General features: G+C 33.9%; 1 protein-coding gene across 4 annotated transcripts in view; it reads left to right on the top strand.

Moving 5' to 3' along the window:
* The window catches only part of DSCAM (DS cell adhesion molecule), an 829,709-nt gene that overhangs the window by 345,641 nt on the left and 457,150 nt on the right, over positions 1-26,918 (top strand). For all 4 annotated transcript variants that reach the window (XM_056825955.1, XM_056825956.1, XM_007493072.2 and 1 more), the window contains 4 exons: positions 6,614-6,892; positions 9,251-9,526; positions 9,926-10,222; positions 11,003-11,278. In XM_056825955.1, the coding sequence (XP_056681933.1) occupies positions 6,614-6,892; positions 9,251-9,526; positions 9,926-10,222; positions 11,003-11,278 (1,128 nt within the window). The remainder of the gene's footprint in view (positions 1-6,613; positions 6,893-9,250; positions 9,527-9,925; positions 10,223-11,002; positions 11,279-26,918) is intronic.

Here is a 26,918-nt window from a genome sequence, read left to right on the forward strand (position 1 = left end):
GAACAAGTTAAAAATATTTTTATGAGTGAAATGTGAAGACTAAAGAGGAAAATTTTTAAATGATAGTAATAATTGGAAAAAAGAATTAAAATCTTTTATATTTCTAACATAAGAGGCACAACACCTGGCTCAAACAAATTCTCTGAAATTAGAATGGACTAAATAGAAGCCAATGACTTCATAATACACCAAGAAATAATAAAACAAAGTAAAAAAGCCTGAAAATAGCATGTAAGATATCTCATAGTAAAAATAACACCAAAGAAGAAGAGATAATTTAGGAATTATTGAACTATTGAAAAGTGTGGCCTACAAAAAGGAACCTAGACTCTAGAAATTAATTACTGAAATTTTACACAGAAATGAGTGCATTTTAATTCACACCAAACCAGAAAGTCATCAGGTATATATAATCTATATACCTTATCTGAATCCAAGGTTAAGTAGCAAATACTCATGATCTAGAGTCTTCTAAGCTTCTTTCCTTGACAAATTTCGGAGATGTTACTCTGGCTGAAAATCAAGAGATTCTGGGCATGGATATAGAATCCTTAAATATAATACGAATAGTTATCATTTATATAGTGCTTTAAGTCCTGAGCATATGGTATCTCATTTGGTACAAAAACAATCCTATGAGATAAATGATATTATTATGCTTACTTTACAGATGAGGAAAATAAGATTAAAAGAGTTCAAATGACTTACTCAAGGTCACAAATCTCGTAAAATGTCTGAGTCAGAATTTGAACTCAGTTCTTCCTGATTCCAAGTCCAGAGTTCTTACCAATTGTGTAGCCTAACGACTTCATTGACAAGACATCAAAATCTCCCAACTAACAAATGCATCATACTAAATGATTTGACAATAATCTGTTTCATTATTTTGTCCTATTTTAATATCAATTAACCAATGAAATAATAAGAAATTATAGCATATACCTATCAATTTACACTTATATATTTATATAGATAACAAAATAGTCAATAGCCAAATCCCCCATTCTGTATGAGCAAATTTTAAGTCATGCTTTTAAAAACTGCCATAAGTTGCCAATTATTTATACCTCTATTTCTAAAAACTATAGTACCACAGGCCAATTGTATTATGATAGCTAACATTGATCAGATTTTAATGAATTAAACTTTTCTAGGTATAATTAACTTTAGATATTTGAAAACTATAAACCAAAATATTATTATTATTATTATTATTATTTCCCTTTTACTTCAGTAAATGAATAATTTTATTGCTGTATAGTTTGTACAAAATGGAGATCCTATTCACTAAGTTCCAATTCACCAAAGGTAATATATGAATAGACATGTATAGACAATGACAATTAAAAAGATAGATTTCAAAGATTCCAGAAGAGTATTTATGGTAGTTAATTATGGAAAATAGAAAAATTGAAGATTTAAAAATGAGAAAAATGAAGGAATTATGGAAATTAAAGTTGACTTTTTCTGCAAAGAAATAGAAAAATGTGATTTTTCCAAGTAGTCTGAAGAATAACTAAAATAATCTTTTTTAAAATGTGAACTTGTAGAAAGCTGACAAGTCATAATTTGAAAATTCACATGAAAAGATCCTACTCGAATCCCAAATTTAGTCTTTATCCCATTTCAAATGTGGTAATTTTGTGAAAATGTAGAGGAAAAATCCTTCCTTTCTGTGTATTCTCTTTCTGTGTATACTCAACTGGGCCACATTGGGAAAGCATGGATAAAATGATATTCTTTGAAAGGTTGCAAACCTTAACCATTAACATTGCATTCTTTTCATCCCTTTTTCCTTGACTAACTATACTGTAGGAAAAAGAATTCTATTCAGATCACAAACGCTGCTAACAGTATTTTAGTCTCACTTTTCAAAAAATTGATTTGTACTTAAGTCTCAACAGGAAAATCTTTAACTGAAACTCTAAATTTCCTTTCCATAGGGCAATGAGCTGGTGACATTGGTACTAATTTATTCAAAATAAAATAGCAAGTTTGATATAGAGGCTCTGCGTCTGACAGAGGCTAAAAGAGGTCACTGCCTTACCAGGGTTTAGTGAAAACAAAGCTTACTAGTTCTCGAGATCTGAGTCAAAAGGTAAATGAAGTGGAGTCTGCAATTGTTCAATAATGATCCTTCTTTATACAAAGCAACTCTTTTGAACCTCAAAAATTATAAGCTAATCTTCACCATCAAGTTGAGTAAAAGTCATTTAATACCAGATATATTCGTTGTTTATAAACAAGGGGAAATAACAAATTACTTAAAGCATTTCTCTAGTTCTTGGAATAGCTTTATAATTTTATAAGTTTAAAAGAGGAATGACGAATGCAATAGTGGGAAAGTATCAATAGTGTTATAACATCTTGCTTTTTTCCATGTTTTACTTCTCAAACAGTCATTCTGTAGTTTACATTCACCATTCACCTCATAAGCATCACTGTGAATTAGTAATAGTGTACTTTCATATTGGCATTAATTGTCAAAGTTTCTTTGGGTGAGATCAATCTTATTCTGTAAAGTATTACATGTGAAATATTACACTTACATAAGGGCAAGATTGGTGAGGCATATGCTAGATAGAAGTTTGAATAAGATCTTCAATTACGGTAGGTTGCAGTTTCAACATGAGTCAACAGTAAAATATAGAAACTGTTAAAACTACTACAGTCTTAAGAGAGGCACAGTTTTCAAGACTAGAGAAGTAGAGAACATTCTTCTGGTTTGCCTTGATTATACCACATTTGGATTATTGTATTTATTTCTTTGAGGAACATCCTAGAAAGTATATTGGCAAATTGAAGAGTGTCTAGGTGAGGACAACCAGTTCAGAGATTGTCTTTGAGTTTAGGTCATATAAACTTCAGGTAAAGAAACTAGAAATATATAGCCTGGAAAAGGGAGGGCATAAAATATTTTTGTCTGTCTTTAAGTATTCAAAAGACTGTTGTATGAGTGATTCAACTTGTTCTTCTTGGCCCCAAAAGTAGAATGGGGTGATATGTGTGGTAGGGAAGGGAAATATAAATAAACTTTTTTATCTATACACAGATCTTTATGTGCCATGCCTTTTAAGTATTTTTTATAAATATTATCTCATTTGATCCTTGTAACAATCCTAAGAAAGAGATGCTTTTATTATCCTCATCTTGCATTTGAGAAAACTGTGGCAATAGTTTAAGTGATTTGCTTGAGATGAAAAAAGCTAATAAGTAACTAAGGCTAGATTTAGTCTCAGTTCATCCTGACTCTAGATCCAACTTTTCCAGTTGTCTATACTATTGGTAAACTCTCCCCGCCCCCAATTTTGTGTATACAAATGCTTCCTATTAGAGCAAATATGTATAGTCAAATAAAATAACTGCATTGATCATAGTTCTGAAGTCTTTCAAAATGTTTTTATAATAGTTTTTATATATACTATTCTCCTGACTCTGCAACCTTTACTCTGCATTTGCTCATAGAAGTCCAAGTTTTTCTAAAAGGATTCTTTTAATTATTTATTCCAGCAAAATAGGCAACTCTTCAATTTCCAATTCTTTGATACCACAAAAATAATTGCTTATAAATATTTGTTCTTTTTCCTCTTTCTTTTTTCTCTTTAGGAATAGACCTAATAGTGGTATTATTGAGTCAAAAGTGAATGCAAACCTCAATAACTTTTTAATCAAAGTTCTAAATTGCATTCCAGAACATCTAAACATATCCAAAACTTTCATTCATTATCTCAATGGCATTGTTTTCTTCAATCCTCTCCAATGCTTGTAATTTTTGTCCTTTTTGTCAACTTCATGAGTGTGAGGTGGAGTCTCAGAGTGATTTTAATTGTCATATTCAATCATTCAGTCATGTCTGACTCTTTATGATCCTATGGATATAAAGAATGTCAGATTCTTCTAACCTTCACTACCTTTCAAAGTCTGTCCCAGTTCATTAATTGTTTCCATGGCATTCTTCAACTAAATCTTTGCTATCTCTTTCTGCTTTTGCCTTTAATCTTACCTAACATAAAGGTCTTTTCTAATGAATCTGATCTTCTCATTATGTGATGAAAGTAATTAAGCTTCAGATTTAGTACTTGACCTTCCAGTGAATAGTTTGAATGAATTTCTTTAAGTACTGACTGATTTGATCTCCTTGCTGTCTAAGAGACTCTCAAAGGTCTTTTCAAACCCCACAATTAAAAATGTCAATTCTGTGCTGCACAACTTTTCTTATACTACAAATCTCAAAGCCAATCACTGCTACTGGGAAAACCATAGGTTTGACTAAATAGACCTTTGTTGGTGAGATGATGTCTCTACTTTTCAGTAGACTGTTCAGATTTGCCATAGCTTTTTTTACAAGGAGCAAGAAAATTTCATGGCTGTAGACACAATCTGAAGTGATCTTAGGGCTGAAAAATATAAAATCCATGTTTTCTCCCTCTATTTTCCAGGAAGTGATGGGACCAGTTGCTAAGGTCTTAGGTTTTTTGTGTGTGTTTTTTATGAAAGAAAAAATAATTCTAGAAATAATTCTAGAAAGAGAAATTTTAGAAACTTTGAGGAAGGAAAAAATCACTTCTAGCTTTCTGAACAAAACAGTACCTGGGGTACACTTTAGAGGAAGAGAAACATGTTAATAAATTGTGATTAAAAAGTAGCACATTTCAGATATGAGAGATACCATGAACAAACACATAGAGGAGAGGAGAGAATGTGAAAAGACTGAGGGAAAATGAGTAATACTAGAACTTGAATACATGAATATTATTACTTTGAAATAGAACTGAAACATTTGACTGATTGTAGAGAGTTTTAAAGTCTAAGCTTAGACATTTTTAAATGATCACAGTTTTTTTCCCATCAGAAACTAAATTACACATGGTAGATGCCATAATCATTAGTTTATTACAAAACTATCCATCAAGATAGCACAATAGAAGGAGTCCATAACTGTGCTCATGGCTAGTTTCTAATGATGATATTCACATAAGATTTTTAGAGTTTCAGAACTGACCTTGTCAGAAGCAGTGTAATCTATTATGTTTGAGCAGGTGTAAATTTTATTTGTTAATACAGAGGTATCTTCATTAGTACAGTATTTTTCCTTCTCCTGTTACTTAGGAAGAACCACTACATGTTAGAAAGAAGCAACTTGTCAATTTCTAATATTGACAGTTGAAACTTGAAAAACATATGAAATTAGTCTGGTAATTGGCAAGCTGGATAGAGTACTGGGCCCAGAGTCAGGAAGATCTGAGTTTGAATTATGTCTTGGTCACATAATAGCTGTGTGACCCTGGGAAAATCACTTAAACTTTTATTCATTTCAATTTCCTTATCTATGTAATGGGGATAATACACCATCTACTTCCCAGTGTTATAATGAGGACAAGAGTTGTAAAGCATTTAGCTTAGTTCTTGGTGCATAGCAGGCATTCTATAAATGTTAGCTCTCTTCATTTAGTACTACCAGTAGTTGTATAGTTGTAGTCGTTTATCTTATATATATATATATATATATATATATATATACATATATATATATATATATATATAAATCTTAAACCAGTTCAGTTTCTTCTTAGCTCTTTAGTAAATGCTTTAAATACACAACTATCTTAGAAACATTAGTTTCCCCAACCTATTTTCACAAATTCTTTAGAAGGGCAGATAAGAATCTCAACATTTTATATAAAATCTATCTTCCCACTAATACTTCCCACTAACTCTATGTTTCAACCATACTAGGTTATTCACTGTTCCTTGAATAATCTTGAGTTTTCTTGCCCTTGTACTCTTATATATTCTCTTAAATGTGGAATATTCCAAAAATCACCTCTATTACATCAAAATTCACCGTATTTTATTCCCTTCTTATTTACTTAATAACATAGTATCTTGCTTTATATCAAAGATAAGTACCATGCTCCCATAGATTTGTATTTCTAAGGCCTTTCATAGTGTATTGCATTATTGAGAGTACAAGGCAACTGACTATAATCAGAACATTTTATAGCAATCTTTCAAAATATCTTTTATTTAATAAGAGATTTGATGTATCATCCTATCATTTTTATTTCATGGTAAGTAGTAAAAATGTCTCTACATACTTCTTTTCTGAGTTGAAATGTTTTCTGAATACTCCTTTTAGTGTGAATTCCCTGAATTAGTTCCTTGAATGAGTAAGATTTCATCAAAAGAGGGTCATTTGGGTTTATTTTTGTCATTTTCAAAAGAATAACTTTAATAATCTTGCCTCAAAAGTTAGGATTCATATGGAAGATATCAACTCCTTAGAACATTAAATAATGTTGGCCACAGTTTTGAATTTATATACTAATATACTATTTGTTCTATTTCTTGGTCAAAAAAATCATTTTGTAGAACAGAGACTGTAACTGGTTCAGGAAACTATTTATTCTAAATTAGAACTATTGCAAAAGTAACTCCTTATGGAAAATGGTGATGGCACAGATCTCATGCCACCCTGATTTTACAGATCTTATGACTTATAACATATGATGCCTTCAATACGATTTGAAGAAGAGTATATATTTTTTTCTTATATAGGTGGGAACATGTCATCTTAATTCACTAAATCTAAAAAACATTATTCACTTTCTAGATCCAGCAAACTCAGCTCCATCTGTTCTTGATGGGTTTGACCATCGAAAAGCCATGGCAGGGCAGCGTGTCGAGCTACCTTGTAAAGCATTTGGGCATCCAGAGCCAAATTACCATTGGCTTAAAGATAACATGCCCCTAGAGGTGGTAGGAAGGTTTCAGAAGACAGTGACAGGGTTGCTGATTGAGAACTCTCGTCCTTCAGACTCTGGCAGCTACGTATGTGAAGTGTCAAACAGATATGGAACTGCAAAGGTGATAGGTCACCTTCATGTGAAACGTAAGTGGCACTCCAGTTTGTCTCTGCATCAGCAGTGCGCTCATCTGAGAAAAAGGGATTGTTAGAGTCGAGGGTAACTTGTTTTCATTGTTTTATTGTTTATAAAAACCTTAAAAGCAAAGTAAAAGTACCTTTGAAAAGTCTGGGCAAAAGTGATCACAACATATTTTGAAATATCTTCTTTAGAGGAACAGCAAAGAGTATATTAAAATCACAATTCTAGTAAAAATAAGAGGGCGATGATTAAGGAGCTTGTTACTGTCATAAAGTTTTCATTTTTCATCTAGTAGGCTATTAGTAAAGATCTCATCAGAACACTTCCAATGTCCAAATGTTATGTTATGAAAGTTTCTTGGACAGCATTACAATATCCTCACATGTTTTCTTTACATTATCCCTTCCCATATACTAAAGGTGAAATGCAATTTTAAAAGTGCTATCCATGAATCAATTGCCCACACGCAATCAAAATATTCCCTAGAACTTCACTGGGACTTTGTGCCTTTGATAATTCTATAAAACTTTAGATTGCATATAAATCTTTAGGTGGATATTAATACTTCCTCTGCATTTCTTACTCATTAAAGATACAAAATAAGTATAATGCTATTTAATTATCTCATTCTCATATCTTTTCATGTCCATATAAAAGCTAGTATTTATAGAGTGCTTCAAGCCTGACACAATACCGTATAGATATTTCTTGATTTTCCCAATAACTTTGAGGTAATACATTGAGATGTGTATTTTCCAGATGATGATGAAGCTGAGGCTGATAAAAGTCCATCTCTCTCAGAGAGATCAAGGAGCTGTCCGTTAGCTCTCTTAACATAAGAACCAGAGTAAACTCTCTAGGCTTTTTCCCCCTATCCAAAACAATTTCTTACATTACTAATAAAGGGTTATTTCTTCTAAAGCTCAAACCACTGTATTTAATTCATCCTAATAGTGTACCTATGAGTTAACTATATCAGAAGGAATATACATTTTGATTAATATGTTATGCTTTCAAAAACTATTTTCCCAGACACTTAGAAAAAGAATAACAATTAACTAAGTCACACAAACTTTATGAATCACTCTACACAATGATACCAAATTTTTAAGTATATCAATTATTTGAATTAAAAAACATTTGCTCTAGCTGAATATTGTTATACTGTGGATTCGCTTTCCAAAAGTCCTTTTACTGATCCTGGCTATCCTAATAATGCACAACTGATAGCATTTAACACTGCATCAAGATTGCTGTCCCATATATAAATTAACACTTTCTGTTTATAGATAGCTCTATCTTTTGAACCTGTTTTATTAAGCGGCCCTCTTCTTGACTGTAGGGCATACAATAGAGCATGAGTAAAAATCTTTATTTAAATCATTGCAAATTATTTGGAAGACTGAAGGAATAAAAAGACTTAATGTTATGGGTACATCATTTAAAAAAAACATACTCGTTTTAATTGTCTTGGATGATACTATAAAGAAAATGGATCGTGTTAGTTCTTATAGAAACTAGCATTTGCTCAGATTGGAAGTACTATAGAACTGTTCAGTTCAAACATTTTTTCTTCACATTTTCAATATCCTGGAATGCCAAAACTTAATGTCAAATGGCATATTAACTATTCTAAGATAGCATGTTCAGGAAGCCCCTTTTCTTTGCTGATATCTTAGTAAAGTATTTACTAATTCATTAATATAAATTAAACATCAAAACACAAGTGTCTTGTACCTTGAGATTATTTTAAACTTTCCAGAAGTGACATGAATTTCATTAGATAAACATCTTGACTCAGTAAATTAAAGTATGCTTAGTGCTACGGGGAATTAGTTTGCAGGACCTGTCCATATCAAGGCCAGATAGTTTTAGACGAGGAAAGAATGTCTCATGACTACCATCTGTATTTTTGATTCTAAGTGTTTCTTTTGCAACTGTTTCAAATCTCAGGGGAAAATAAAACAAAACAATTACTTGTTTTGTAGATTTGTGAATCTAATCCAAATCCATCAACACCATTGCAAAATCAACTCAGAATACATTGTTTATGGACAGTGGTTTGGCAGTGTTGTCTTTACTATTAATTAAAAATCATTTAAGCCATAGCCCATCTTAAATCTAATCACTCAGTACTTATGATGAGAACATGGAGAGGGGGAAGGAAGGTTTTTAAATGTTCTTTGTATATACAACAATTTATAAAGGTACTGATCATGGGATCATTTTAATCTATTATTCTAAATTTTTGATGCACTTCTGAATGGAATATCGATATGATCACTGAAAAAAATCTGTTGAAATAATGTTTAGTTAAATGCTCCCCCCACCTTCCTTGTCTTCCTTTTTGTCAAAATCTTCAGAGCCACTAAAAGCCACAATAAGCCCAAGGAAAGTTAAGAGCAGTGTGGGTAGCCAGGTTTCATTGTCGTGTAGTGTTACTGGAACTGAGGAACAGGAACTCTCCTGGTACCGAAATGGTGAAATCCTCAAACCCGGGAAGAATGTGCGGATTACAGGAATCAACCACGAGAAACTTATAATGGATCACATGGTGAAGAGCGATGGTGGTGCATACCAGTGCTTTGTTAGAAAGGACAAAATGTCTGCTCAAGATTATGTTCAAGTGGTGCTTGAAGGTCAGTTTCCCATTTTTTTTCAGACTGGTAAAATACATTGTGATAATCTGATAATTCAAAAAAACTAAAACAGACATTTTATGTTATAAATTATAATTATTAAATTGTATTAAGTTGTAGGTCTTCTTTTCACCTAGTCCAGGCCATATATTTCTTCTTGTGTTTTTGGAAGAGCACTCATTAGGCCTGGTCAGTGCTACTCCTATACACTCTATTTTGTGCACCATGAATGTTGATAGAATTCAGGCTACCATATGAAAACAGCCCATATTTTATAGTAAACACTGAAACTTGTAACACTGACACCATTTCATTGCTCTGAAGTTTTCTTCTAATGAATACACTGTCTAAAATTTACAATGTTGCTCCTTCCTTCCACCATTCTTTTTCTCCCTACAGATGGAACTCCCAAAATTATTTCCGCTTTTAGTGAGAAAGTGGTGAGTCCAGGAGAACCTGTTTCCCTTATGTGCAATGTGAAAGGGACCCCACTGCCCACAATTACATGGACTCTAGATGATGATCCAATTCTTAAGGGTGGCAGTCACCGTGTCAGCCAGATTATCACTTCTGAGGGCAATGTGGTCAGCTACCTGAATATTTCTAACACTCAGGTCCGGGATGGTGGAGTCTATCGCTGCACTGCCAACAACTCTGCTGGAGTCGTCCTCTACCAGGCTCGAATAAACGTAAGAGGTGCTTGTCAAATCAGCTCTCAAAACACACACACACACACACAGACACACACACACACACGCACACACATGCACACACACACATGCTTATAATGTAAGTCAAGTCTGGACATACCACATTAAGCTGACTTTTTCCGTTTTCCTTTTCCCCCCTTTCCTTCCTACCCAGAGATTGCATCGAACATATTCATTTTAGAAATTATTTTGTTTCTTTTATCAGATTTTCATCTTTCATCTTTCTCTTCTGCCTATTTTTGATCTTTTGTTTCTTACTTTAAAATTTTTGTTCTTCTTGTTTCTTTTCTTACTCTTCTTTGGTTCCTAATATTTATAGTGATTCTTCATGAAATTGCATTTTGACATGTCCTTAGAGTCCTACACAGCACAATGTACATCTACATAATACTTTATAGACAATGCTAAACTATTTATATATTTGTACCAATTTTCATATATAATTGGATTGCTCAATAGAGCACAGTTTAGCTTTATTGGTTAAATTAGTTGTCCTTTAATTATAATTTTTAAAAATTCTGTCATTTTTAAAACAAATGGTTGGGAATAACACAATTAACATTGCTATAATTAATTTTTAAATATTAGAACTGGGATTCACAAGTATGCCCCTAGAAGAGAATGATGACAACTAAGATTAAAAGATTATTATGGAAAAGTCTGAGGATTAAACTTATTTATTTATATTTATAAGCCAAAGAATGTCTGTTTTTCTTCATTAAATTATTATTAATTATTTTGAAGTATCTTTTTAATGTTTCTTCAGGGCCTGCAAGTATTCGGCCAATGAAAAATATCACTGCAATTGCAGGATGGGATACATACATTCACTGCCGTGTGATTGGTTATCCATACTATTCCATCAAATGGTATAAGAATTCGAATCTGCTTCCTTTTAACCACCGTCAAGTGGCTTTTGAGAACAATGGGACTTTGAAACTCTCAGATGTGCAAAAAGAAGTTGATGAGGGTGAATATACTTGCAATGTGCTGGTTCAACCTCAGCTCTCCACAAGCCAGAGTGTGCATGTGACTGTGAAAGGTAATGAAGAGTTTGGAAGTTATATAAACCAGAACTTTACTTCTACCCATGGGTATATGACCGAATGTGCAATAAATTTATAATCATTCCTAGATCTCAATAATGGGCTAGTGTGAAAAATCCATATTATCAAAAGATTATATTTTCAGAGGCCAAGACCAACACATGTCAGTGTTCTGACACTTTCTCCTGAACACGCAGAGTTCATTATTCAGAATGGTACCTGCCTTGATTGTTCATAAGGGACTATCTTTGAGCATCATTTTCACTTAACAAAGGCAATCCCCAAAGGATGTTTTGTTTTTATTATTCATCAGGTCCTTTAGAAACTTTAGTACTATTTCTGAAAAAAGATTTAGTCTTTTAGGCTTTTAAAAAACCAATTCAGAAGCACAAAAGGCTAAAGAAATATAAGGACAGAGAAAACATATCCACTGGCTCATAGATTTTTGGATTCACTTTGGTTTCTGAAGGAATTATATGTTCCTCCTGGGGTCATAGATCTATACCTAGTACCTCTCTCCTGATAATGGACTTTAAAGGCCATCTAACCAATTCCCTTATTTTAGACAAAGAAACTGATACTTTGAAAGATTAAGTGACTTATTTATTGTTACACAGATAAAAAGGGACAGAGCTAGGATTTGAACACAGTTCATTTGATTCCAAAACTAAGAGAACTTTTTAACATTTCATAATTCAAAGACACCTCCAAAGTCACACATCTAGTTAGTGGAACTATGATTAGTACCATATCTTCCTGCTTCTGGTTCTGACCCTAGCGTTAAATTTTCCATTAAATTGTACATTTTAGTATAAAATTATCCATTATGGAAGTATATTGAATTCCTTTTTTAGTTACTTTGCTATTCAAAGGATATGCTGATAAAATACTAGCTCTGTAAAGTAATACTAAGATGAAAACCTTACAATAATAGATTCTTCCCATCACCATTGATTTTGTCTAAGGGCTCAGATAGGCAAAATATTAAAAAGTCATCAGAAAGTTGGCTGCTAAGTTATTATTTTTTTAAAACATGGCATCTCTAGAAGAACATCTGCCGTAGTATAGACTGTATATGGCTCATGCCATTTGAAAGTATAAAATGAAATGAAAAAGGAAACAAATTATAATGTATATTGTGAAAGAGAGAGACGTATGGGCAGACTTCTTAGTCAATGGCTTTAAGCTTACATTAGTCTACCAAGTAATGATCCAATAATTGTAAAACTCCTTAGTTAGAGGTTTGATTCTGCATTCAGCAAAATAAGTCGTGAACCCAAATCTAGTGTGAAATAAAGTATATAATTTTGGTAAAATATGCACTTTAACAGTGACATCTAAAGTAAATAATGCTGTAGCACCAATAAATAGGACATGCTCAGACTAAAGAATGTTGACATTTATCCAGAATGAGAAGTTTAATTTTTCAATCATGTAATTTTTAAAATTATAAACCATTAGGTCAGTCATTTTCTGTAATTGAAATAATTATGGATTGCTTCAGTCACTTATTTGGAGAAAAAATTAGTGGGAAAAATCACATTTCTTCTGGACAAAAAGAGTGGGAGGAGGGAAGCATTTGGAATGTATTTATGCCCATTATGTGTGCATTGTGATCCTTAGAGATTTCAGCACAACTGAAGGTTGCTAAGAACAAAACTAAAAACAGAAACGTAAAGGAGAAACTCTTTAAGATGTAAAGGAAGCTTATTGCATCTTCCAAGGCATCCGTCTTTGTTTAATGATGCCTTTATTAGAGAGACTTCTTGTAAAAAAAATTGCACCATTTTACTTGCTATGTATTACTCTCCATCCTGTTTCCCCCTGTTTATTTTCTGACCCCCACAATCTCAATTTTTATCTCTTTTCTGTAAGCCACCCCCCATCTTTTATTCAATTCCCTCCTGCTTTCATGCAGGGTAAAACAGATTTCTATACCCAATTGAGTGTGGAGGTTCTTCCATCTTTGAGAAAACTCTGATGACAGTAAGGTTTACACACTCCCTTCCCTATTTCTCTCATTGCCTTCTCCCCTGTAAAAGCTTTTCATACCTCTTCTATGTGCAATAATTTACTCCATTCAATTTTTCCCTTCCTCCTCCTCCCAATGCATTCCTTTTTCTCAAAAGGCATCAGTATTAAATAGTTCAAGTGCGGATTGTAATGGGGAGCTTTTGGAGATAGGATCAGATGGGATATCAATGCATTACTTTGGGCTAGTATCAGGGTTTCCACACTGTGGGTTGGTGACACTAACAGTTAGCCCTGAGCAGGTCAGAGCCTGATCTGGGACCAGCACACAGATTTACTCAGCCATAGTAAATGGAGAGAGGGTGAAGGGTGAGGGGAATCCCCATCACGAGTTCACTAGCTACAAAACCCAGGTCTAAACTTCCTCATGGAGAGTCTTCAGAGAGTGAATCAACTACACGTACCACCCCCTCCTCTCTTATCTGTAATCCCAGGCCCTGTTCTAGATACCCTGCACTAAACCCTCTCTGGGTTATTACTAGAGGATTGGGCAGGGCCCAGGGTCCAAATGGGCCCAGACCTCAGCTTACTGACAGTGCAGAGAGCTGGGTCATGCCAGTGTCAGGATCACAGGGTTCTTCTCCCAAGGAAACAGCAACAGGACAGCAAGGACAGCAAGCAGGATAGGATTGGCAGCCTCAAGACAGGCAGCCACACTTCCAGGCTACATCCAGAGAGAGTCAGCCAGCCGCCCCTCAGTACCAGCTTCCCCTTCCTTCCAGCATTCCAGAGTCTTTCTCTGCAGGTCCTCTGCACACCTTCATTTTCCTACTAAACGTATCTCTTCCTCATAACAATATGCAAAGATGAGCAGACAACAAATCAGTCACAGAGCACAACTGCTTTTGTTCCCAGCAAGTCATTTGCATCAGCACCCAACAGAAATCTGGGGAGTGTCACTGATGAATCGCCCTTCGAGCAAACGTAAACTCTGTTACTGAAGAAACTGACTGTGAACCAGGAGGGATTTTCAAACTGGAGAATCCAGATATTTCCTATCACCAGCTTTAAGATAATATAATTGAAATTTAGCCACTGAGGGAGTCAAAGCAGACTTTGGTCATTGGATTATAGACCTTGCTGCCCAGGCACTTGACCTAATGAGACTACAGTAATATGGCATCTGAAGAAAGTATAGTCATACTCAGAGGAGCCCTAGGCTGAAGATGGAGAAGACTGGCACTCTCTGTGGCAAGATAAGGCCAGGCATTCCAGTTGGTTCTCCTACTGAGCAGAGACATCACTTCCTATGAAGAGCCTCTGAGCTAAATCATCTACCTGTCATGCGCACCAGCAATCCAGTGGCAGACCTTTCTTGCCCAGCCCAGAAGTAGATGATGCCAATGAGAATCTATGCCACTCCATAGATGAGTGACTCACTTCATCCAGGCTAGCAACAAATGGACCCACCCAAGGAGTCACCAAGGAGAAATCCTGGTTAGTGACTTGTCTGTCATAGAGGCAACCCTCTTCAGTGAACTTCATGGAGGCCCTCCAGAGGAAAACATAAAAAGGACATTAAGATCTTGTGGTTCTGAAGGGATGTTTATTTCCCTACCATTTCACTGTAAGTTTGCAGCCACTTTTCCCCTTCACTTGGCATAAAGGGTTAACAGGAAAATTCTTAGTCTGCACTTTTGCCCTGATTAACAAGGAAAAACTGAGGACAGAGGATTAAAGGGGTTTATGAACTCAAGGTGCAACACAAAGATCAGAGGAGATCAGCAAGAGATCCAAGATATGACCAGTTTTTAATGGGAACTTTCTTCATTAGATCAAGACAATTCAGATAGACCCACCTCACTAAAAGGGGATGGGCCCAATACTGAGTCTCATTTACTCCCCAGTTGCCACACATGGCCTTTAACAGGTCGGAGTACAATCTAAAGAGCAGGTAATACAAAAGCGACACACTGACTCCTTCCCTAGAAGAGCCTCCTTTAGCTGTCTCCCTCAGCAATGATAGACAAACAAGAGTGAGGACTGAGAACAATGGATCACTGAGCTAACACACCTTTTCTCTAGTAGCTGGAAGAGCAAAGGCCCTGGTTCAGGGGAAAGACAGCTTAAGCGCTTCTTGCTGTATTTCTTGAGTAGATGCCTTTGCTAAAGAGCCAGATGAAGAACAGTGCATTTGGGCTTTTGAAGAGATCCTCACTTACTGTCCTAGTTCTGGGACCAGGCAAGCAAAGTTAGGTAACACACACTTGGGAAGGGTCTGAGGCCAGCTGGCGTAGCTCATTGTTAAGGGGAAACACTCACATGGCAGGTCAGGAGTGAGTACTGGGAAGGTCACTGTCCATAGGGTTACTCTATACGATCGACAATAGTTCTCCTTCTTGGTCCCAGTGTTCCGGGACCAGTTTGGACTAGGCCAGAGGGAATTCTCCGGACACAATTCTCTTCACTTGGACGAAGGATAAACACATTAATTGTACTGAAATAGTATTCACAAGCATCCTAACGGAAATCTTTGACAGCCAGTTTCACATTTCTTCTAGTCGTCATCTGTCTGGGTTACCAATTTTAATGACTCGTAAAGCTACTGTTGATAATGGTATCCATTTATCTATGCTCCAACTCTCTCAGAAATTGATAAACTAATATCATGGCAATATCGCAAACAGCTCCCACATGCGCATAGCAAGTAAACGAAATCGTACTTCATAGTTCTCCTTTTTTTCCTTTTCACCATTTGGCCCGAACCCCACATATATCTTCATAGGACACTACATGACAAAATGCAAACAGCACATCCATCACTATCCTCTTCCAAAAGCCATTGTATCCAGGATACTAAAAAACAGAATAAAATAAACTCTTCCATTTCTTATTTAAAACTCATGATAATCAGGCTGAAACAGATCTTTTTGTATGTCGTTAGACGGGCTTCTGTGATATTCTCTGTATACTCCGTCCCATCTCCCTTCCTCCTTGTCACAAACATTCCTTTATTTCTTAAATGTCACCCCTCCTCTTAAAATCCTTCAAAATGCTACTCAAGTGACACCTCTTACAGGATACCTGTCTTGATCCCCCCTTCCCCCAGCAATAAGCTGCCCCACCTTAGAGGACTTACTTTGCATTTTTTCTTTAGATAGACAGATAGATGTACGATAGAGATGTACGAACTTAAGAATAACTTGAAAGTGATCATGCCATTTTCTCACTGTAGAATGCAAGTTGCATGAGAACAGGAACTATTTTATCTTGATATTACAGGTGGATGGCAGGTTCCCTTGCATGTGGAAAAGTGTTTTTAAAGAGAATGCACTAAGTTGAAACACCCATAGTTTCCAGATCTGATTTTTACGTCTTGTTATCTTGAGAAATCATTTCTCCTCTCTGGGTATCAATAATTTTAACTTTATAATATTTAATAATAATAACTCATACCTATATGCACTTTAAGGTGAGAAAGGACTTTCTCATAAATTTAGGAGATATATAACATCTCAATGTATAGATGCATGTCTTAGCAATAATCATACAAGTGCAAAGTATGAAAAGTGTCATTTGCTTCTATTTGGTCCATTCTAATTTTTAGAGTCTGATGCTTGGACAATGTTTTATACTTCTTATTCTAAGTTGTAAATTCTATTTCCATATCTTTCTTTCATTTCTTTCCCTATTTTCTTCTATAATTCTTATTCAATCTTTAAAAGTTTTTTTTTTAGTTTTCACAAAAGAATCTGTTTCATCTCTCCAGAAATTCTTGTCGGACGTGTGCCCAAACTATTTTCCTTTGTAGATTTGCCTATACACACTTTATGAGGGCATTGTTTTCTTTTGGATTTGTGTCTTGAGCCTTCCTATCACCATAATTGTTCTTTATAATGGGATTCTTTTGTTGGTTGCTCATTCTTCATCCTATCTCTTGACTTTGGACTTCATGTTAGGACTGGTCTCTGTGTTGCTTGTACAAGTGTAGTAGGATATCAGTCTCTTGACGCAGTTTTCTTTACTCCAACACAACTTTCTCCCCCCCACGATTGTCACACATCTTTCAACTCCAGCTCCTCTGGTGCTTTAAGCTCTGAAGCTTTTTCTCATCTGGAAATCTGGCCTTGGATTCTGAAACATATCTTCCTTCCCTAAAGCCAGTAAAAACAAAAGCACAAGTCATGGGCTGCAGACCCCTCAGCTTTTTGTTGGTACCTGAGAACACAGCCTTGCTGTATGTCCTTGTTTCATATTCTTGCTTGGTTAGGTCAAAGTAAATACCCTCCTTGGCAAATCCCCATCTTTAAGATGGTTTTTAGCAGAATTCATCTTTACAATGACAAGTGAAAATAACTCCCTCTCTCAGCCACTAAAAAAGGAACAGAGAATCTAGCCTTTCTGAAGGTTCTTAACAAATTTAATTGTGTTTAGAGAAACAACTTGTTCTTCAGAGAGTAAATTATGGAAGTCTAAAGAAGAAAGATTTTTGGCATCAACTCCATTAGGCCACACCTTCAAGAGCCATGAATGTTCTAAGAACTTCTCAGGTTTCGGTTTTCATTTCTGCCTATTAAGGCAGACATTTTGTTATGGGTGATTACTTCATCTTGTAGAGTAGTACCTTGGTACATGAGTTTAATTCATTCCATGGCCAAGCTTATAACTTAATTTGCTCCTACCCATGAGCAATCAATGTTTTCCCAATTGTTTAGATCTAGTTTTAATTGTGTGGAGAGTGTTTTGTAGTTGTGTTCATATAGTTCCTGTGTTTGTCTCAACAGATAGATTCCTAAGTATTTTATACTGTCTAGGGTGATTTTAAATGGAATTTCTCTTTCTAATACTTCCTGCTGAGATGGGTTGGAGATATATAGGAATTATGATGACTTATGCGGGTTTATTTTGTATCCTGCAACTTCGCTAAAGTTGTTGATTATTTCAACTAGCTTTTTGGATTGATTCTCTAGGATTCTTTAAGTAAACCATCATATCATCTGCAAAGAGTGATAGCTTGGTACCCCTATTTTAATGCCTTCAATTTCTTTTTCTTCTCTTATCACTACAGCTAGTGTTTCTAGTACAATGTTAAATAATAGAGGTGATCATGGACATCCTTGTTTCACTCCTGATCTTATTGGGAAAGCTTCTAGTTTATCTCCATTGCAGATGATGTTTGCTGATGGTTTTAGATATATACTGTTTATTATTTTGGAAAGGCCCTTCTATTCATATACTTTCTAGTGTTCTCAATAGGAATGAGTATTGTATTTTGTCAAAGGCTTTTTCTGCATCTATTGAGATAATCATGTGATTTTTGTCAGTTTGCTTATTAATATGGTCAATTATGTGGATGGTTTTCCTAACCATCCTCGAATTCCTAGTATGAATCTTACCTGGTCATAGTGAATAACCCTTGTGATGACTTGCTGAAGTCTTTTTGCTAGTATTTTATTGAAGATTTTTTCATCTATATTCATTAGGGAGATTGGTCTATAGTTTTCTTTCTCTGTTTTTGACCTGTCTAGCTGTGGAATCAAAACCATAAATGTGTCATAAAAGGAATTTGGTTGAACTCATTTTCTTATTCTGTCAAATATTTTGTATAATATTGGAATTAGTTGTTCTTTGAATGTTTGATAGAATTCATTTCTGAATCCATCTGGACCTGGGGATTTTTTCTTAGGGAGTTCTTTGATGGCTTGTTCAATTTCTTTTTCTGATACGGGGTTGTTTAGGTATGTACTTTTTTCTAAATTCAACAAAGTTTTTATTACACTGCTCTCCTCACTTTGTCAAACTCTGACATTTAACCTTGATAATCCTTGCCAGGTAGGAGTTTGATTAGCCTGTTAATCTTCTGTTCCTCACTTTTTACTATACTATCCATACTTTTCAAGAATACATAGGCAAAAAGTAGAAGTGCAGGAAATTTTTATAGGTAATTCAATGCTAGAAATCATGGCACACGTAGTGAAGGAGGAGGTTCCAACCTATTTCAAATAATTCCTGTTCCCTGAGAGTGTTCCCTGATAAGCTTGTAAAGCTCACAGTTTCCAATTTTCTCAGGCTGTTATCATTTTGGGGAGTATTTTTTTTCTGATAGGAATCCTTCAAATATACCAAATTTACCAAATAATTTACCTAGTTCTCTCTAAGATGAAATAATGGAAAGATAGCTTAATTGAGATTTGAGTTGCAAACATTGAAGATTGTATCTCTCAAATTATTTTTCAAACTCCTGAAACTACCTTTCGCTCTAATCAACCTATCTCTCTTACAGTTCCTACTATTCCTCCTTTCACCAATTCCATGACAGCTCAAGTAGAAACCCAAGAGAAAGAAACAAGAAATAATCAAGTTACCATCATATTCCCCTTAAGAGAAGTACCAACCTTTAATCCTTAAGAAGTGTTATTTATCATAAGACATCAAAAACCATTTACCCCTCAGAATATTGAGGGATTTAAGCAGAGCACCCCTTTTTTGAATATGATCCCATAGCTGCTATCAAAAAGCCTGAAAGATTATGTCAAAATTTTGATCCAACCTGGTTGGATTTTGAACATTGATTAGAGGAGTTGTCAATGAAAAAAGAGAAAGATAAGGTTATCTCACTTGCTAATGAGGCTTGAGGAAGGAAAGCAGTACATAAAAATAAAGTTAAGGAGGTACCTATTCAACCCTTTCTTCACTTTCATTCTTATATTAATTTCTTGTCTATTTATTAATTTTTTCAATATCATATACCTTCCCTCCATTTATTTTTTCTTTCTTAAAATACCAAACCCATAGCTCTCAATTTGAATTCCTTTCTTCCTTATAGGAATAGAGCGTATTCTTGAAGGACTAGAACTCTTATCCCTCCATGTACCAGCCCACAGCTGTGTTTACTCAAGAGAGATAATTAAGCTATAAAGATGGTCTTAGGAGAGCACATTCTCTATCCTGTGCATGGCCAGTAAGGCACTGACCCTTGACCCCCACAGGTTTAGGCACGAAATCGGGTTTCTTTGTTCTCACCAGGCTGTGAAAAGGCTACGCCCTTATCTTATGACAACTTACCTTTCTACCAATGATAATCCACTATGTCTTTAATTAATATGTATTATGTATCTTTGCATGTGGAAATCAATAAAAGATGAGCTCACAGACCCAGCCCAGCTTTTACCACTTATCTCTCTTCCTTACTAATATCTCTCTTTCTCTAACTCTTGGAGCTGGCCTCTGGCCTTGCTCAGCACCTTTGTTTCTCTAATCCCTATCATTAAGCCGTAACAGTCAGTGCTAAAAGCATGGGTTTAAGGACTGTGGCTTGTCTCTATTGATCTCTAAGCTTATTTCTGATGCCCACGATGTTGTGTTGTGGTCTTCTCACGGTCTCATGTATCTATGAAATGGAAGGCCGGAGCTAAAGTCTGTGGGCTCGATTTACGTATTCCGTGTCTGGTTCCCTCTTGCCATCCCTCCGGCTTCAGATTCTGTTCCCTCAAAGAGATAAACTTCTATCTTTCCTCTTGTGTGAGGGCTGCTGGCCAGTCCCTCTCACACTCCATTATAATTCAGTATATGATCATCACTTAGACCATTTGATGTATTTAAATATATTTAAATGTTTTCTTGTATATTGTGTACATTCATTTTAAAGATTCTTTCAGACCATTATACCTAGAGATCATCTACTCTATTAAAGCTCCATTTATCATTTTCCCCTTCAGATAATACTCATTTTTGCAGAAAATAATTATTCTTGATTATAAATCTTTGGAGTTGGCTTTTTGATATAATGTATTGTTTTGTTTTCACGAATTCCTTCATAATCTTATATTATTTTTACTGTGAGCTCTATTTTCCCTGATACAGTATTTTTTGTCTTTTAACTGAGAAGCATTTGGCTATCACATTAATGGGTATGTTCAATTTGGACTTTTTTCTGGATTCTTTTTTTATTTTATTTTGCCCATCAATTCTAGTAGTATTGGGCATTTTCATTGTATGATTTCTCAAAATATTATATCTAGGGGGTTTTCCATTTGGGTGGGGTTGGGGTGGTCATTGATACAAAAACAGAAGGAAATATCTCCCCAAAGTATCACAGTCACAGAAAGAGAACAGCTATAGAAGGAGAGCAGTCACCATAGGAGCATCCCCACCATTGTCACTAATTCCACAAGTATACTAGTGACAGTCTTCAAAATTAATTCCTAGATACCAAATCACTTAAGGGTTCAAACTCATATAGAGTTTTAGACAAAAAATTGATGCTGTACTAATAAGGTAAGTTCAAGGCAATGGAGTACTATAGAGCAGTAGTGTCAGACACATAAAAATAGAAACCATTGACTATAAGGATATATATAGGTTATCATACCTTATTTAAGGAACCCTGCAGGCCAAAAATTATTTAATTTTACAATGAGATGTTAATTGTGCCTTATTGTATTTTATTTACTTTGTCAAATATTTCTCAATTACATTTTGATGTGGTTCAGGCAGCACTCAGGACCATGACCATGGTCCATAGCCTGTGTTTGATACTTTTGTTCTGTAGCATAGAAATTAGTCAATAAGTCAATAAGCATTTATCAAGCACATATTATATACATTCATTTATATAGGTGATGATTAAATGATTTTTTATTGCTCATGTATAGCATACATATTACTTTAATTTTTTTCCACCACAGATAGATTTTTACCAATCCATCTTTAACTCTGTTTTTTAAATGCATTGGGAGGTAGTGTAGAATAAAGGAAGATCTCTTAATTGGAGGACTTGGGTTCAAATTCCATCTCTTTCTCTGTATAATTTTGGACAAGTTACTGAACCTCTCTGTGACAATAAAAATTAAAAATATATACAGTTCCTACTCCATGAGGTTATTGTGAATCTTAAGCGAAATTTTCTATATTATGCATTTCTCAAATCATAAGTCAAATGCTATGTATAAATAGCAAAAAAAAAATGTTATGCTCATCATTTGAAAAATGCCTAAAAAATTATGGTACATTAATGTAAAAGGATATTAATGTGCTGTAAGAAATATTATGATATGCAGAATCTTGGAAAAACATATGAATAGTCACAAAGTGAAGATGTAAAAAACATCCACAATTAGATAACTGAAAAGGAATGTTGCAAAATTACAAATAATAAACATGGCCCAAAGAAGATATCTGATAAGTCTTCTCACTTCTTTGCAGAGATTTAAGGGTCCATAGATGCAGAACATTTAACATATCTCCATATTTTGTATTGATTATCTTTGCTGATTTCTTAACTTATTCTTCCTTATTTATTATAGGTATGGTTACTTTGGTTCTGAAAACGCTGACAATGACTTCCTTTATGGCTCTAGGCATCACCTATTTGTCATTATAACTAACAGTATGCTTTTATAGACATGCCACAAAATATAAAATAGAAGAGGTCAAAGACTAAGAATTTATAGAAGACATAATTATGACAAATTATATCTTTGAGAAGAGATGGAAAGCATAGGACATAGACAATACCAAAAAAATCACATGGACAAATTAAATTGATGCTATTTTAATACTGATGAATGATCAAACATATAGGGATAATTTCTGAACCTTTGTTCATCAGATCACAATTTTCTTAGAACATTAACAAAAATTAATACAAAATTAGGAAATGGAATTAATAATAAATATTATAATAGCATCCAATTGCCTCAGCTGTAACCTAAACTTTTTTGCCTCTAATCAAAGGCAGATTTTTAAGAAAAAAGAACATCAAGAAATACAATCTCAGTTTCCTAAAGGGGCTTATTGGAATCAATTAACATAATGAAGAAACCAAAAGAAATAAGAATCTTAGCAAGAAAATACTTGATCTCTCATGAAGTGAGAGATATGGAAGCAAAAGACAACTCTAGAGGGTTTTTTGCAAAATGTCTATTTATTGATATCTTTTGGGTTTTTATGGACTAAATTTTCCCTGTTTCCCCTCTCAGAGAACCAGTCTATATGACAGTTATTTTTTTCTTCTACAAGAGAAAGAAGAAAAAAATTAGCAAAATTCTTCAATGCTTTCAAAAAAATTTAAAAACATATAAAATGTTCAACACATATGGGCAGGTCACCTTGGCACAGTAGGTGGGGGGATAGGTGTTCTCTTATATCTCTTCTTTGAGACTATGCTTATTCTTTTTAATTTTGAAATATTCATTTTTAAAAGTTTTGTTCTGTTTACTTTGTTGTAGTCATTATATATTTTGTTTTCTTCACTTTGCTTACTTTAATTTATATCAATTCACATGAAACTTTCTGTGCTTCTCTGTATTCACAATTGTATTTTTCTTACAGAATCATAAAATTCCATTAAATATATGTATAATTGTTTTAGCTTTTCCCCAGTTTTCTACTGCCACAAAGGTGTTACTAGGAATTTTTAGGTGTATTTGGAACCTTTCTTTTTATCAATGACTTTCTTGGAGCATATACCAAACAAAGTAATCTTTTTTCCCCTTGAGATATCTCATTTAGCTCTTTTATTTGCATAATTCTGAAATTACTTTCTTGAATAGATTTAGTAATTGAAAGCTCTACCAACAATACACGTGTGCATGTCTTTCTACAACCATTCAGCACCAAGTAGGCAAAAATTATTTAGAAAGAAACTCCTTTATAAAATTTTAGGAAGATAGTGGATAACTATATAGATTGCATCATTTCAAGATACAGTGTGAGACAGTGGTTGGGAAAATATGTTTTTAAGCTTAGAGAGATACAAAACTTAAGAAAATCAACTGAAGACCATTTAATATTATAGTTGAAAAGAGGATAATAAACAGGTAAGATTTTTCTATACAGAACTGTTTTTTAGATCAATTACAACAGAATTACTACATTTCAACTCAATTGTGAGAGTATTTGATTTTCATGAGGCTGTAGAAATGGCATTAAATAAAAGAGATGGATACTATCTAGAAGTTAGCAAGTATAAAAATAAAAGGTCCATGGTTGTGTTGACAAAAATGCTAGGGCATTGAGCTACTGTCAAAATATGTGAAAGAAGGATGGTTACCAAATATTTAGAGAAATTTTAGACCTTATTATTACTGTCAAAAGTAATCAAGAAAATGTCAATAACCACAAATCCATGTGCATTCCAACCTTTATAAAATGGATGTGAAAATAATCTACATACTTTTGGTCAATGATTTTTCATTTTAAAATTTATTATTTTGAATTTTTAAAAAAAGTAGTTCCAAATTATCTCCCTCCTACTGATAATTCACCATCCACTGAGAAGGAAAAATATGATAACAGTTATACTCATGAAGTTATGCAAAACAAATTTGAATATTAGCCTGGGACAAAAAAAATTTTAAAGAAAGAATCATCAAGAAAGTGGAAAAATATATTTCTATTTGAACAGTTCGTCAGATCTCTTTCTGGAGATATATAGCTTCTTTCATCACAGATCCTTTCATAATATCTTAAATAACTGTTTTAATCAGAGTAGCTAAGTCTTTCACATTTGATCATCTTTACAATATTGTTTTTACTGTATTTATTTTCCTGATTCTCCTTATTTCACTTTGCATCAGTTCATATAAGTCATCCCAGGTTTTTCTGATACCATTTTATGGTCATTTCTTATATCACAAGAGTATTCCATCACAACCATATACCACAACTTGTTGAGTCATTCTCTAATTACTAGGCATTGCTTCAGTTTCCAATTCTTTGAAACCATAAAAAGAATGGCAATAAATATTCTTTCTATATAAAGATCCTTTTTCTTTTATCTCTTTGGGATATAGACTTGGTAGTGGTATTATTGGACAAAGGATATGTATGATTTTATCAACCTTTGGTATAATTCCAAATTTATTTCCAGAGTAGTGGGATGAGTTAACAACTATCAAGTGTGACAATTTTTTCAAATCCCCCTAGCATTTATTGTTTTCCCTTTTTATCATTGGTGAAGTGTTACCTCAGAGTTATTTTATTTTTTCATTATTAATTTTATTAAAATAATATATGCTTACAATAACAAGACTAATTTATAATCAACAAGAGACTCCCTACAAGAATATGGTGAGGTATAGAATGAGCATTTTTATCCACACTTACAAATGAGGAAACAGAAATAAAATAATTTATGTCCAGAAATAAAAAAGTGAAATCAAAAATTAAATTCAAGGCTTCCATTTCCAAAATAAGGGCTTTCTAACTTCAGGGATCTTTCTAAGAAAGTACAATGACTCTCTCAACGGGTGTCTGAAAGATGATTCAAGAGCATATATTTGAATGTTACTTAAATAAGGAAGGAAAAACATTATAATAGAAAAGATGATAAAAGAATGAAGAATTTATGAATAAGTTATGATATACAAATATTCTGGAATATTGTCATTCCATAATGAATTATATGGCAAGTTCATAGAAACATAGAGTCTCATGAAAATTATGATGAAGTGCATAGTATGCAAAGTGAGAAAATATATTTACATTGTAAATGGAAACAAAATTGATAAGCAATTAGAATTCTGATGTATCTGCTTTTTTCCAACTGTTTATTTTCAATTTTTCCATATTCATTCTTTGAACAGAATAATGAATAATGAAACATACCTTTTCACAGTAAAAAGAAAGGGGATGAAAGAGAGAGACTGTCATATAGTGTTAAACACAGGAAATGTCTATCACCTTTTTCTTTCTTTTTGATTTGTTTAGAATATTTTTCCATGGTTCTCTCCCCTCCTCATGGAGCTGACTAGAGAATCCACTGGGATTCCACTGACTGAGAATCCACATGTATCATTCAGAACCTATTTCTATGTTATTCACATTTTCAATATAATGATCTTTTAATGCCAAATTCCCAATCGTATACTTACCAAACCACGTCATCAGTCATATTATTTTTCTCCTGTGTTTCTGTTCCCACAGTTCTTTTTCTGGACATGGATAGCATACTTTCTCATAAGTTCCTCAGAGTTATTTTAGTTTTCACTTTTCTAATAAATACTAACTTATATAATTTTTCATGTGATTATAGGCAGTTTTGATTTCTTCTAAATAACTGCCTTTTCATATCCTTTGACCATTTTCTAATTGGGGAATAACTTGTATGCTTATAAATTTGACTTGGTTGTCCCTATATTTGAAAGATAAGGCTTTTATTAGAGAAATCTGCTGTGAATTTCACTCTAGTTTCCTGCTTTCTTTCTAATCTTGGCAGTATTCATTTTTGTTTGCACAAAACATTTTTAATTTCATGTAATCAAAATTATCCATTTTATTTCTCATGATCCTCTCTCTTTTCCCTTATCCATTTTGATTGTTTCCTTAATATCCCTTATGTCTAAATCACATACCTATTTTGGTAAATCTTGTGAGATATTGTTCTCTGACTAACTTCTGCCAAACTGCTCTCCAGATTTTTGGTTGTTGTTGTTGTTGTTTTGTCAAATGGTGAGTTCTTGCCCCCAAATGTGGAATCTTTGTTTATAAAATATAACAAATGTATCAATAAATTTATCAAATATCAAATAAAAATGATTACTATGGTCATTTACTACGAGTATGTTATAAACCTAATCTGTTCCACTGATTTCTTAGGCAGTACCACATTGTTTTGAGTCATTATATCCTGGATGGAGATAGAAAAAGGGTATTATTGGGCTT

The sequence above is a fragment of the Monodelphis domestica genome, chromosome 4 (genome assembly GCF_027887165.1).
Source record: "Monodelphis domestica isolate mMonDom1 chromosome 4, mMonDom1.pri, whole genome shotgun sequence".
Taxonomy (NCBI): Eukaryota; Metazoa; Chordata; class Mammalia; order Didelphimorphia; family Didelphidae; genus Monodelphis; species Monodelphis domestica.